Consider the following 14,074-nt stretch of genomic DNA (forward strand, 5'->3'; position numbering starts at 1 on the left):
TCGGGCTAGGCTCACAGGGAGTGGAGATGCGAGAGGAGGGGTCAGGGAGGAAGGGCTTGCGCCTACACACACTGGCTGCTGCGCTCCTTGGGAACTCCAGCCCAGATGCTGCAGCTGCCCCTAGAGGGAGCCTTGGATTAGATTTCAGTCTCCAGTTCCAAAAGGGTCTCCCTGCTGATCATGCCATCTCTGGAGCCTGCAGGTGAGGTGAGACCTTGTGCTGAGACAGCGACCTACTGATGAGCAGCTCAGAGGACCAGGGAGGGAGCTCCTCCGGACCCTCACTGTGGGGACCCTCTGGGTCCGCCTGAACTGCGTCTTACCTTCGCAGGGTTACGTGATTGCCCCGCCCCCCGTCATTGCTGGGCTTCTCACTTGAGAATGCTTCCTCTCTGCCCAGACTCTTATAGTTCTCCCTTTACTCAAGAACCAGCTCAGGAAGCATCTCCTAGCTACGGCTTCTTCAGGTGCCCAGAGAGCAGCAGCTCCCCGGTGGGTGTTCACAGAGACTCCCCTCTGGAGAGTCTCCCCTCTGGAGAGTCTCCTGCCCCTCCAAACACACCCCGACCTCCACTCCCCTCCAAAGGACATTCCCCATCAGGCTGTTGGGATCCTGGAGCTGGAACATCACATGGGGTCCTCTCTTGAACTCGGTTCCCAGCTGGGTGCTTGCACCCATATCTGCATAAACTGAGTGTGAGGGGAATGGCTTTGCTACAAACCCTCCAGGAATGGGAGGAGCCATTTCCCATTGATTGCCAGAAAAGGAAACAGGTGGATCAGCGGTACGAGGAGGGGCACTGGAGGCTTATTCATTTCACTGAGGTGCAGACAGGCAGTTCTTTTTTTCTTTTTCTTTTTCGTTATAGGGTATGTGAGCTTGCTAGAGAGAAAGAGAGACAGAGAAAGACAGACACAGGGAAAGAAGAAGGAGAGGGGAAGGCACCCCCATGAAGGATGGTCACGCTGAAATCGCTGTTCCATCTTTCCCTGCTCTTGGGATTCTGGGCACGTTGTTCATGTGCCCAGCATGTTTCTCAGGCCTCTGGGTCCAGGACTTGAACTACGTAGTCGGCCATGTGGAATCCACCCACAGTACCCACCAGGCCAAAAGCCAACCCCTGACACCCTCTTCTTGAGAAAGGAGAAAACACAACGGGCAGACATGTTGAGAAGGCGACAGGAGTCGCTGCCCGCAGCCCAAGAGGGCAACGCGAGGGCTCGCCCCAGAGGCTGCGGTGGTTCGTCCTGCTGAGAACGGCGCCAGCCTCCAGCGTGCCGGCCCTGAGGGCAGTCCTCCCATGTCACCCGAGCAACGGAGCCTCCCAGGTGGAGTGACCTGGAGCCTCTCTGGGGGCCACACTAGCTGTCCCCGATTCCTGACCAGAATCATCATGAAGGACAGGCAGGAGCGAATGATTCCCCAGCCACGTCTGTCCCTCACGAGGGTCCTCTAACCCCCGTCTCCGGGAGCTCTGCACCTTGAACTCTTCAACACACTCCTTTGCACCGAATCACTGCCACCCACACTAAGATGAGTCCATTTGTCACGTGTGCATCTCATTTTCCCAGGCTGCCCACCACGTGTCTTGGACCAAAAAACTATTAAATATCTTTTTAATTTGTTTTCTGAAACACAAACCAAAGCTTGTGCTACGGCCAGTCTAAGGGTCTCTCACCAGCAGTGGAGGACCAGCAGTCACGTGGCTGAATCACCCGGGCCCCTTACGGGAAGTGGAGATTCCTGGCTTCCCCGAGACAGGGACCCAAAAGTGCAGGTTTTCAAGCTCTCTAGGTAGTTCTGATCCAACCCATGCCAGATCTAGTCCTGGGAGGCACAGGCCCTGTGCTAACAGCCATGTCCGTCAGGTCTTCCCCGTAGCCCTCCAGGTCTTCCTGCATCCCTGGCCAGACTCGGGCGTCACACATGCAGCTGCACGCCCCGTCATCCCAGCTCCCGGCAGCCGGCGAGCTCTCACACACTCCGACCCAGTGACCTCCACACATTCTCGGCTGCCAGGACTTCGCTCCACAGCCCTCTTCCACAGTGCGTCGGCGGCATCCCGCCTTCCGGGTTCTCGCCAAGGACGTGACGAGCTCCTGGAGCACAAGGACTTGGCCTGCCGCCCTGGTCTGTGCGGCCCTGGCACCCACCCAGGCGGAGCTGGCACAGGCGTCCTGGACGGGAGGGGAGCTTATTTAAGCGCACCTTCTTGTGCCCTGGGAAACACTCCAGCATAGTGTCCCACACACCAAGGCTCTCTGTGGCTCTGAGGACTGATGACTGTCCCCTCCCATGTGTCAGGGATGGGCCAGCTTCCTGATAACTGTCCAGGGAAGGTCCATTAAACTGGTGGGAACAGAGACGACAGACATGCAATGGACAGTGACAGGAGGGACAGAGCAGACCAGAGACACAGACACTCGAGAAAAACGGCACCATCTGAAATTCCCACCCCGCCTCTGGCTTGGAGCAGCCTGGCTGGTCTAACAAAGACCTTAGTGCGTATCAGCTATCTGCCCTATCCTTCGAGTCAGCTTAAAAAGGAAGAGATTGCACATGCCCCTTGCTTCCTAAGCAGCGAATGCTGGGGCCGCCTCTGAGGCTGAGAGCCAGTGAGGGTTCAAGGGGGAGGCGGGGCTCATAGGTGCAGAGGAGTGGGAGTAAGGGAGTAAAGGGTGCAGTGAGAAGGAAACAGCCTACGATCATGGCACGCAGCGCAAGACACTGCCTTGGTGGAGGGATTCCTGCGAGGAGAGAAAAGCTAAGTAAATGCCCTCCCTCTCTGGCTGGCTCCGAGCAGGCGTTCACATGCCTGTCTTCACTCTCAGTCCCCCGGTAGTCCTCGTAGTAGTCCTAGTTGCCTCCCTCCCTGCAGAATTTGCTTCTGCAGGCAGCAGGCTCAGTTTTCAGCAGCTCTTCATCCTCAAAGGAAAACAGCAAACTCCTGGCTGAGAGGGAGGGACAGCACAGTGTGGCCTCACTGTCCCTGGTGCAGGCAGAGCTGGACACTGGGAGACAGGGATAGGGACAGAGCTCCCTGCTCAGGGGACGGGGCAGCAGGCTGCCCCATTTCTTTTAATTCCAGCAGGCCTGGGGAGAGAGCAGCAGAAACCACCATGGCTCCAGATCTCAGGCCTTCCTCAGTCCACGTCTAACACTGCCCCAGGAAGTCCTCCGGGGACCCCACGGCATGCTGTAAAACTGCCGTGTCACTTCCTCCTCCCTTTAGGGAGAGTTACAGAGTGTCAGCTGCAGGCCAGCTGGTAGACACAGTCATCATTGAATAGTCAGTAAATGCAGGGTGTGTGAGAGGGTGACTTAGATGGCCCTGGAGGACACAGGGGTGTTTCCACTGTCATTCTAGACATCCTCCCTCCCCCAAGGCAGGAACAACCACGTGATTTAGACTAAAAACTTACTTTGCCAAATCACAGGAAGGGAGGCAAGCCTCTGACAGAAGAATGGCAATATTTCCCCTAGATCTCCTTAGTTGTTTCAGACTCTGTTGCAAATTTAGTACTTAATAGCTAATAAAGGAAGTGCAGGCTTTCAAAGGGAATGACCCTAAAAGAATCCATCTAATTTTGTAAAGTTGGCCTTTACATGAAAGACCCTTCATCTCATTCAATATTCCATTTTAAATAGACATTTGCTGGGGCCAGCAGTTAGCATAATGGCTATGTCGCTGGACTCCCATGTAGTCAACTGCGGTTCGAGTACCGGACCCAGTGGCTTAAACTCACGCCGGGCGCGTGTGCATGCATGCCCAAGATACCGAGAGGAGACTGGAGAAGGGATTGCTGTGTGGCCATCCCCCCTGGGGGGTGATTTCTCGCTTTTTGTCTCTCTGTCTGTCTCTGTCTGTCTGGCGAGCGCACGCGCCCTATAGTAAAAACGTCTCAAAAAAAAAAATAGACGTTTATTGTCTTCTTAATATTCTAGCAGCCTTTCCTTCTCAGGACTTTGTCCGTTTTTCTCCTTCACCTTTGTGGCCGGAGTGGACCCTCCCCAGTCTTCGTGTGCTAAGGTCATAGCTCAGAAGCAGCCCTTGGTGTGGATACTGACCCAGAAATACTGACATCAGACAGTCAGGAGGAGAAAGACAGCCTGGGCAGAGGAAGCCCCGCATGGAAATGTGATTTGTCCTGACCCTTTACCTGCCAGGTGAAGGGGGTGTGTCCACACCTGCTGCCCACACCTGCGCCCGACCTGACACGTCACTTTGCTCCCTTGGACCATCACCAGCTACGGCAGCCTCGATGGAGGGTTAGATCTGCCGTCTCATGACAGTTTTACAAACACTCTTCTAAAACTAAAGCCAGAGCGTCTTTTCAGCAAGACTCCCACCCCTGACATGGGCGAGAGAGGGGACTAGGAGGCCGAAAAGAAGTGCTAATTGCGTCATGTCTCGAAGCTCCAAAGTGAGGCTGGCGTGCAGCAGGGCTGGGCGGAACTCAACGGGGCGGACATGCAGGTGTCACGTGTGTGGGAGAGGCTCAGCATCTGCGTGGAGTCGGTTCGCTTGGGAGAAGGGACAAGGTTGCATACGAAGCTTCGATTCCGCCAGAGGGCAAAGGGCCTGTGCATTGCCCTGCCCTGTAGGTGATGTGCATCACTGCAGTGCTGAGACAGCCCCACAGAAGACGGTCTCCACGTCTCCACCGCCACCGATCCTGCTATTACCCTGTTAGTGCTGTCGGGTGCCGAACCCTTCTGTCCTGCTTCTCCCTTCACAGGCCGAGGCTCTGACCCACGGTGGGATGAATTATAGATGAGACCTTCGGGGAGGTTAGGGTTAGAAGGAATCATGAGAGTCGTGAGGGCTGGGTCCCCCTATGGGACCAGGGTCCTGCTGAGCAGAGGAAGAGACCAGGCTCATGCTCTCTGCCATGTGAGTACACGCCCAGCAGTGGCCTTCTAAATCCCAGGAAGGAGCCAAATCTGCTGGCACCCTGGTCGTGGATTTCTAGCCTCCAGAACCTCAGGAAATATATGTCTGCTGACAAAGCTGTTCAGCCTGCGTTTTTTTTTGTTAGAACAGCCTAAGCTGACTAAGGCGGCCCTCCCCTTCATTAGACAAAACCAAAGACCCTAGGATCCTAAGCACCCCTTTAACACTCAGGCTGAAGCCTAAGTCTGCACAGAGCGTTCACAACCCAGAACGCCATGAGTTACTGCTTCTGATACCACGGCACCAGTGAGTTAATATGCTCACAAACACAGGGAAGACATTTAGTAACGTCACTTGTGTTGCACGGGAATAACCTCCACGCTTGGAAGGAATAGCTGGCCCGTTTTCCTCACGTCCAATCTGGCCCTCAAAGCTAAAGATGCAGCACAGCGTGTAGGCACTCACGTCCAGGGACTCCAGGCAGTACCAGCAGAAGGCGTGCTTGCAGTTCTTGCACATCATCTGTGCACAGCCCTCGTCTCGCTCGATGTAGACTCTGCACTTGGGGCAGCGCTTGATGGGCGCGTCGTCCTCTTCCAGCTTGAAAGCAGAGCTGTGGGAGAGACTCCATGAGAGCTCTGCAGACAGGCCCCTCCAGACACCCAGCAGCACTGCATGCTGTCAGTATTAGCTCAGCTCCAGGGACTGAAGGAAATAAAGCAAAACCAAAGAAGGAAACTCCGGGGTGGGGGGTGGGGGGATAACGAAATACCATCATCAGCCAGTGTGAGTTAGGGGGGAAAAAGAGCAACCTCAGCAGATATCTAAATTTAGACATGTAACAACACACACAACATGCTGTAAAAGGCTTTTCTTTACAAGTTATTTTAACTTTATCTATTGTTTATGTATTTATTTTGATTTGATCAGAGAGGGATAGGGAGAGAGAGAGAGGGAGAAAGAGGTGGAAAGTGAGCACACAAACTGCCCGGTCTGGGACCCGAACTGCAATCGGCCATGTGGGAGTCCAGCACCCCTAACCACCATGCCACCTGCTGGCCCCACATACAGTAAAAGGTTTTTCATGAAAGTATCTGAGTAACCGTATTATAATCAAACACTGTGTGCTTATTCATGTAATTTATATACTTTCCAAAGGGTTGATAAGAAATTTTATGCATTGTGTTATTATTTTAAAAAAAGTTACATGAACACCCACACATAAAAGCGCACTATGTGCTTAGATAGAGCTACTTGACTTTCTGCATGAAACTTTTCCTGAGAAGTCTGACTGGGTGTGCAGTGGTTAGCATGAAGGGCGTTCAGCTTGCAGTCGAGTGTGATGCCTCGCAGAGTCCTGGCTAACTCTTAGCCATGTGAGCGTCAGAGACGACCCTGAGTACAGAGGACTACCCGGCCCCTGTGAGGTGCCCGAGAAGAGGCAGTGACAATTCAATGCTGCAGATGAAACAGGGGCACAGATCTTTAGGTATGACCGCTACAAAAGGATGTCTGTGCTGTGCAGTTAACTGGAAAAACAGGAGCAGAAATATTAGTGGAAGCATCTGGGCACATAAATGGTCAACTGTCAGAGAAGTGCCACTGACAAGGGGGTGCAGTTGCTGCGTGGCTTACGCTCGCTGCTTCCATCTGACATTCACTAAGAGAAAATGACTTCCCTCTGGGATGAGCAGCCTTTCTGAATGTAACGCACTTATGCACATTCATCTGCAGAAACTGGGCAAATTCTAGCATCTCGAGCGCATTTAGCGACGGCCCGTGAGGGCACCTTAGTGACTGGGAATGGAGCGCAGTTCCACGTGGTGTGTCCGTGATCACCTGCACAGGGATCGCCCCGAGAAGTGGGTGCTCTAATTGGACGTGGTTCTGTGTGGCCCCTAGTGGAAGGTGACAGGCTAAGAAATGCTGGGAGGCGGGTAGCAATGCACCCTTGTAGCTAGGAGCAGAGTCTTGAGACAGACAACAAGTAGTTGTCCTATTTATGTCCTATCCCCTTATCTGAGAAACAGACTAATGCAGCCACGAGCATCGACCTCTGCAGGGTGTCACGAGGATTAGCGTTTGTAGGTGTTACCTGCGTGAACACAGGCACGTACACACTCACGGGGCACTTGGTAAATGCTGGTTGTTATTAATACCATTTCTGGAGGACAAGACTCTAGCTCAAAATCCTTCTCTGATTTCAAAGCGAACTACAAACTGACCTGGCCACACAGAACATGATCTGGCGTGAACCAGGGTTGCTGCAAGGAGCAGAGGTCCTATCTGTTCCAACAGACATGGCACAGAACAGCTCTGGGTGAACTTCAGCTGTAGCCTGGCTACAGGCTACAGCTGAGGTTAGGGCCACATGGGAGGGCTGAGGTCAATGCCTAGGCTGGCCTGGACAGGCCAGGGCTGGAGGTGCCTGTGCAGAATGATCAGAGTTATCTGGGAGGCTGGGTAGAAGATCACAGGGTCAGCAGATGGCAGAGCGGGTGTGTCGCTGAACAACTCTGATTTGGCAAAGAGCCAGAAATCAGAAAGCACCATGTCTACCAATCCAGGCGGGTGATGGGGTTAGACAAATTGTTCTGGTGTGAAAACAAGTGTGACTGTAAAGTAATGAAACAAATTTTCTTTGGTGACTCACAGTTACTTTCAAAAGCAAGGTCCGGAAGAGGGGCAAGATCCCTGGCATGTGTCAAGCGTCTCTCAGGGAGACTTTTCAGGCAGACACAGTGAAAACACGTCAGTTTTCGCGCATGGGTCATGCATAAAAACGTGCATGGTATAGGTAATAGTTTTCAAATGTGTCCTGGTTTCTCAATTACATTTGAAATTATTACCAGAAGCAACTTGTATTATTTTTCCAATAGTGACTCTTATTACACATTCACGTTTATAAAAGCAGACGGGCATCTGACAGTTTCATCAGTCTACCTGCCCTAGTGTCTTCAAGGGGCAGCAGGGCATGAGTGATGGCGGTCAGGCGAGGAAGGGCATGCTAACCTTAGACCCTTGACTACACGACAAACAGCTGAGAGTCGCTCCGTCACAGGGAGTAATGAAGTCTGGGGGCCACAAATGCCCTTACCAAAGAGCTGGCTGCTCCTCAGCTCTAGCCGGGGTCAGCAGGTGGAAACGGGTCCAGCGCGGTGGGTATTCAGACTGCCCAGGAAACCCCGAAATTCCAATTTTTATGTAAAATTTTATCATATTTTTACATTCTTCTTCTTTTTTTTTTTTTCTTGAGAGGTTTTTGCTTTGGGGGCGTGTGCTCGCCAGACAGACAGAGAGAGACAGAGAGACAGAAAGCAGGAAATCACCCCCCAGGGGGGATGGCCACGCCGCAATCCCTTCTCCTCCGTTCTCCTCTCGGGATCTTGGGCACGCACGCACACGCACCCGGCGTGAGTTTAAGCCACTGGGTCCGGGACGCGAACCGCGGTCGACTATGTGGGAGTCCAACGACATAGCCATTCCGCTAACTGCTGGTCCCTAAAATTTTATAATTTTTAAAAACATTTCCCCAAACGATGCGCAGACAAGGTGGCACAAGTAGTAGGGCACCTGTGTGTGAGGCTGGGGCCACATGGCAGGCATGGGGTCAATGTGGGGCTGACCCGGACGGGCCAGGCTGGAGGTGCACGGGTGAGCAGAGCTATCTGGGAGGCTGGGTAGAGGATCACAGGGTCAGCAGACAGTGTAGCGGGTGTGTCGCTGGACTCCCACATGGTTGACTGTGGTTTGATTCCCAAACTCGGTGGTTTGAAACTCACGATAGGTGTGCGTGTGTGTGCACGCATGTGTGTGCGTGTGTGTGTGCCTGCTCAAGATCCAGGGAGGAGAAGAGACAAGGAGGGATTGCATGGCCGTCCCCTCCCTGGGACTGAGTGACTCTTAGCTGTTTCTCATGTAGTCAAGGGTCTAAGGTTAAGCTGCCCTTCCTCACCCCACCATCATAATCATCGCTGCCCCTTAGAGACATCAGGGCAGGTGGACTGATGGGGGTGGCTTCCCACTTTCCTTCTCTCTCTCGCTGACAAGTGCACACACCCCAAGGTAAGAACCTCTATGCCTCCCCCCCAAAAAAAAATCACTAAATCAGATGTGTGAGTTTTAAACTGCCCCTGTGGAATGAATGAGACCAGAATAAAAAAAGCTGAAAAGACAGGAAGTCTCCAGGCTCCACACATTCTCTGTCCTGCATCTTACGGAGGGTTTAGGTGGAAAAAAAAATCAGGGTTGGGGCGCTCGTCCACCTTATCCCCAAAATAGGATCTCCTTCTCACTGCCTGTCTTCTTGCTGAAAAGAATGGAGGACTCTCTACCTCTTTTAATGGGCATTTTTCTCTTTATTTTTTAAAAAGAATTATTTGTTTAATTAATTATTTATTATTGTTTTTAATTTGCATGGGGGCTCACCAGAGAGAAATACAAAGAGAGAGGCATGTGGGCTCACCAGAGAGAGATATAAAAAGAGAGAAAATGAGAAAGCAAGCCGCCAGGTCTGGGGCTTGAACTGCTGTCAGCCATGTGGGAGTCCAGGGCCCCAACCACCTGTTGGCTTGCATTTCTCTTCTAAACAGACGGATGCCTCGTGAAGCAGCCTCCTTCCCCACCCCAGAAGTCCAGCTTTCCCAGTTATTACTTTTCCTTTATGAGAGAGATGAAGGGACGAGGCACAGAGTTCTCCACGTTGCGAGCCTCCTGCCCAAGCTCCCATCATACAGATTACAGGCAGTGTGAACACGATGGCGTGTTCGGATTGGCCTGGGAGCCCAACCAGCGCCTCCCGAGTGGTGGCGCTATTCCTGCACTGCAGTGGCTGGGTCTGACCCGTATTTTCAATCTGAGCAAATGAAAAATGTGCTTCTTCTCTTGAAGTTTGGAAGCATTGAGACCTTAAGTGTAAGTCCAGCCACCTGTGTCCATGTTTGAGGCCCTGAGGGAGTGGAAACCGGTTGAATGCAGGCTCCGAGGTTAGGAGCTCGGCCACACAGAAGGCTCAGCCATGGAGCAGATGCACTAGCACACCAGGCTCCTAGGGTGAGAATCTCCTGGGATTACACAGCGGGAGTCGCTGAGCCTGCCCTGGGACGTCTGACCACAGGGAGGAGAGTCCTGTTCTCGGGGCAGCAAGGAGCCCCCAGGAAAGAGGAAGGTGGAGAGGGGAGCTCCCAGCACAGGAACAGACACAACCTGAGAGCAGAGGGGAGAGTTTCAGGAACAATGAAACTCAGAGAGGATCCACGGCTGATGCTCTGCACAGGAGCCAAGCCCAGAAGGGGTGGAGATGCACAGATGGAAAAAGAGAAGAAAAGGCAGCTGGTGACAGCACCACTGTGAGGGTAGTGGGCAGCCTCCATCAGGTCTTCCAGCAGGAAGCGGGTGCCACGGGAATGGAGTGGAACCACATGACTGTGCGTCATGTAGGACGAAAAGACCTCACTGTCACCAGTCTCCCACAGCTCAACCTACTGCGTTTCAAGGTCCACAGAAGGACGAGGCATCACCTGGGGAAGGAGCCTGGCCATCTGACTACGGGGAGGACCCAGAACCACAGCAGTCGTCCCCGGTCCTGCCTGACACACTCAAAAATCCAAGGAGATGCAGTCAGCAGGCCTCACGTAGCCGTGCACCTGTTCTCGGTGATCCTTCTGGTACCCACGGCCATTGCCCATGGTGCCTGCATCCCCATGTGGGGCATCTTCAACACAGTGGATCTAGGAAAAACTTCGGGTGCCACCAGACCTGAAGCCCTTTCAGTAATTCGCATCTGTGGCTCCAGGTGAGTGGTACAAAGCCTGGTTCTCCTGCCTCTTTGGGTCTCCAGGGCCTGATACTGAGCCTAGCTGAGTCAGTTCTCAACAACAAACAAATGAACCAACGAACAAACGCTCTGTGAGTCTGAGTGAGCCTCCAAAGGGAGAGTGTGCAGATGCTAAATGCCTGCAGCTGGGTCCTTCCTGCCCACCATGCCCTAGGAAGGCACCCTGCTTCCCCCAGCCCCCGGCCATGCCTCTTGCAGTGGCTCATTTATGGAGGGTACCTGGTCTCCCCAGGAAGGAAGGTGATTGGCAGAGTCTCTGAGCAGCCCTGGCCAGGATGCCAGCTGGCTTTGCAGGCTGAGCAGAATTCCATGTCGCAGGCTTTGCATTGCACCAGTTGTGGGGTCTGCAGCCCCAGGTCCTGGAGCTGGCACACGGCCTGGCAGGTGGACGCTGGGCACCATGTCCGACAGGGATCGAAGAGCACCTCTGGTACAGGGAAACAAAATGGGCAAATCAGACTTGGGAGGCTGATGGATCTTGGGGCTTCAGGGTGGAGGGGTCCCTCTAGTGCACTGCTGAGTGTGTTTCACCCCTAGGGGGACAGTCAGAAGAGCCCAGACAGGCCCTTCTCATCATGTGCCTGCTTGCTCTGTCCGCCCAGCTTCTTCCTGTCGTGCGGGTCAATGGTGGATCTCTAGATGCCCTCAGCCCTCCCACCTGCCTTTAAGGCCCGTGTTCCAGAAGCTTTATCTGACGCATCCAGGGTTTCTCTGAGCACTGCATGCCATGGTTAGATTACCTTCTTCTTGGCCAGAGAGTGTATGCACTTACTGGAGACAGACAAAACACACACACACAGACAGAGAGGGAGAAAGCACCTTCTAATAGGGCGTGGTCACACTGCAGCCCTTTGTCCATTTCTCCATCCTGTCGAGATTTTTGCCCAGCGTGTTTTTCAAGCCTTAGGGGCTAGGAATTTAACTGTCTGGTCAGTCGTGTGGGACCTGGCTCCCTTAACCCTCAGGCCAGGGGGCTGGCCCATACTCTGCCCATCAGGTGGTTCATCTGCCTAACATGTCCCCTCCCAAATTTACAACTAGGTTGGGAGCTTACTACAGAGTGAAACTCACCCTTCACCAGAGCACACATTACCAAGATACCCACTTTATACTTATTATTTACACATTGGATCACTCTGTATCATTTAGCTAGCAAAGAGAATATACCCATCAGAAAATACACCTTAGACCAGTCCGGTTGAGAATAGAGCTAGCAAAGAGAATATACCCAACAGGAAATACACCTTAGACCAGTCCGGTTGAGAATACTATACAAGTAATCATCAATAGCCAATAAACCATTACTATGTCCCACAGACGTCTTGCCTCTCTGTTTTACCCCTAATTTCCTTCCCTATACTCTTCCTCTCTCCCACCCTCCTTCCACACTGTCCATAATTATTTTCGGTGCTTTTTTTAGAATTGTTTTTATTTAACTATTTATTTATTTACTTAAATTTGACTAAAGAGGGAGAAGGAGAGAGAGGTAAAAAGGGGAAAGTGAGAAAGCAAGCCACCAGCTCCGAGACTCGAACCATAGTCGGCCATATGGAGTCCAGTGCCCTTAACCACCACACCACCTGCCGGCTCCTATTTTCAGTGCTTTTATGTCCTCCAATCTTTCAGTCTCTACCATAGAGTGTACACAGTCAGTATATAGTAAGTGGAGACATACAAAATCTTTCTTTCATAGTTTGGCTTGCTTCACTCAGTAATAAATTTTCCATATTCAAACACTGTCTATCGAATGCCAGAGTCTTGTTTTTCTATGGCTGAATAGTATTCCATAGAGCATATGTGCCACACTTTTTCCATCCATTCATCTGTTGGTGGACATTTAGGTTGGTTCCACATCTTAGCAATCGTGAATAATGCCACAATAAGCATTGATGTGCAGGCGCTTTTCCGACTGAGCATTCTCCTGTCCTTTGAGAAGATACCCAGGAGTAGAATTGCTGGGTCATACGGTTGTTCTATTTGTAGCCAAGATGCCCACTGTAATGGATTAGCCCATGAAGTTCAGTTTTAACAACAGGATATGGTGACACGCCTATTCCTTTGCAGCCTTGTCCAGAAAGTGCAGTTATTTAAATAACTGGCCTCAGTTGCCTTATCATGAGTGCAGTTATGTTTCAGTTTCTCTCTTGTCCCACCAGACACTGAATTCTCAATGGAGGGACAGTAGGAGGGCCCCTGATGGAACACCAGTGCTCGGCCGAGGAGCTCTCTGTGGCTATTTCCACGGCCTGTAAGTAGGCCACTGGTTCCTAAGCCTTTCAGGCCTTGCTTAGGAAGACAACTGGGGAAACTTGGAAGGCAAGGACAGGCTCTGTGCACATGTCTTGGCCCGTGACTGGCAGCCGGGCAGGTTCTGCTCACCTGGGTCAAAGACAAGGTGTATATCCACAGGGTGAGACTGTACCCGCCCTTGGACACACTGCCTCAGGATGGGTGAGACTTCAGGTAGCGATTATTAGCAGGGGTGTCCTGACTACATATACTCATACAGGAGGGGCTTTTAAACTCTCACACACACAAAAAAAGGAATTAAAGAATGAGTTCATTTTATAGTAAAAAAAAAATGTGAGGGACCAGCAGCTAGCGTAATGGCTATGTCGCTGGACTCCCACGTGGTCGACCGCGGTTTGAGTCCCGGACCCGGTGGCTTAAACTCATGCTGGGCGTGTGTGCATGCGTGCCCAAGATCCCGAGAGGAGACTGGAGGAGAAACCCCCCCGGGGGGGTGATTTCTGTCTCTCTGTCTTTCTCTGTCTGTCTGGTGAGCGCACACGCCCTACAGCAAAAACCTCTCCAAAAAAAAATGTGGAAGTCCAAGCATAATTTTTTTATAATATGCACTTCCCAGGAACTTTCGGAAGATCCCATGGATAGGTATGCCCCTGTGCATTTTACATGTTCCCCTAAAACTGGGGAGTTGGTTTCGGCCCTCCACGGACAAGCTTGTGTCAGGTCTAACCGTGATAATGATCTAATCACTGAGTCTGGGGCTGGCCAAGGGCCACAGAGCGATTATGTAAGTCTCAGGGGGCCAGCTGGCTTCTGTCGCAATGCTCTGCTCGGCTGGGCCACAGACGAGCAGACACCATGGCATGTGCAAATGCATGCGCCAGTCAGACCTCAACGGCACCAGTGGGCATGGGCTGGCTAGCATACCACTCACCATGGCTGGCTGAGGCCTGGTCTAGTCAGATCAGCCCTTGGCCTGTTTCTCCAGGTGAGATATATCAACAGCATGGCCCTATCAGATGGGCAGGCCTGGCAGGAAGAGGAGGGAGAGGGAGCTGACAACTTAAAGGCAGCCAGGAGCTCAGAAGCCGCACCC

The 14,074-nt window shown here is 52.3% G+C and overlaps 1 protein-coding gene across 7 annotated transcripts in view; it reads right to left on the minus strand.

The window, feature by feature from the left end:
* The window catches only part of RNF144A (ring finger protein 144A), a 139,203-nt gene that overhangs the window by 14,778 nt on the left and 110,351 nt on the right, over positions 1-14,074 (minus strand). For all 7 annotated transcript variants that reach the window (XM_027773803.1, XM_014589739.2, XM_006153462.3 and 4 more), the window contains 2 exons: positions 10,951-11,158; positions 5,361-5,508 (listed from right to left, as the gene is read on the minus strand). In XM_027773803.1, the coding sequence (XP_027629604.1) occupies positions 5,361-5,508; positions 10,951-11,158 (356 nt within the window). The remainder of the gene's footprint in view (positions 1-5,360; positions 5,509-10,950; positions 11,159-14,074) is intronic.

This window comes from Tupaia chinensis, unplaced genomic scaffold (genome assembly GCF_000334495.1).
Source record: "Tupaia chinensis unplaced genomic scaffold, TupChi_1.0 Scaffold000377_1, whole genome shotgun sequence".
NCBI classification, from domain to species: domain Eukaryota; kingdom Metazoa; phylum Chordata; class Mammalia; order Scandentia; family Tupaiidae; genus Tupaia; species Tupaia belangeri.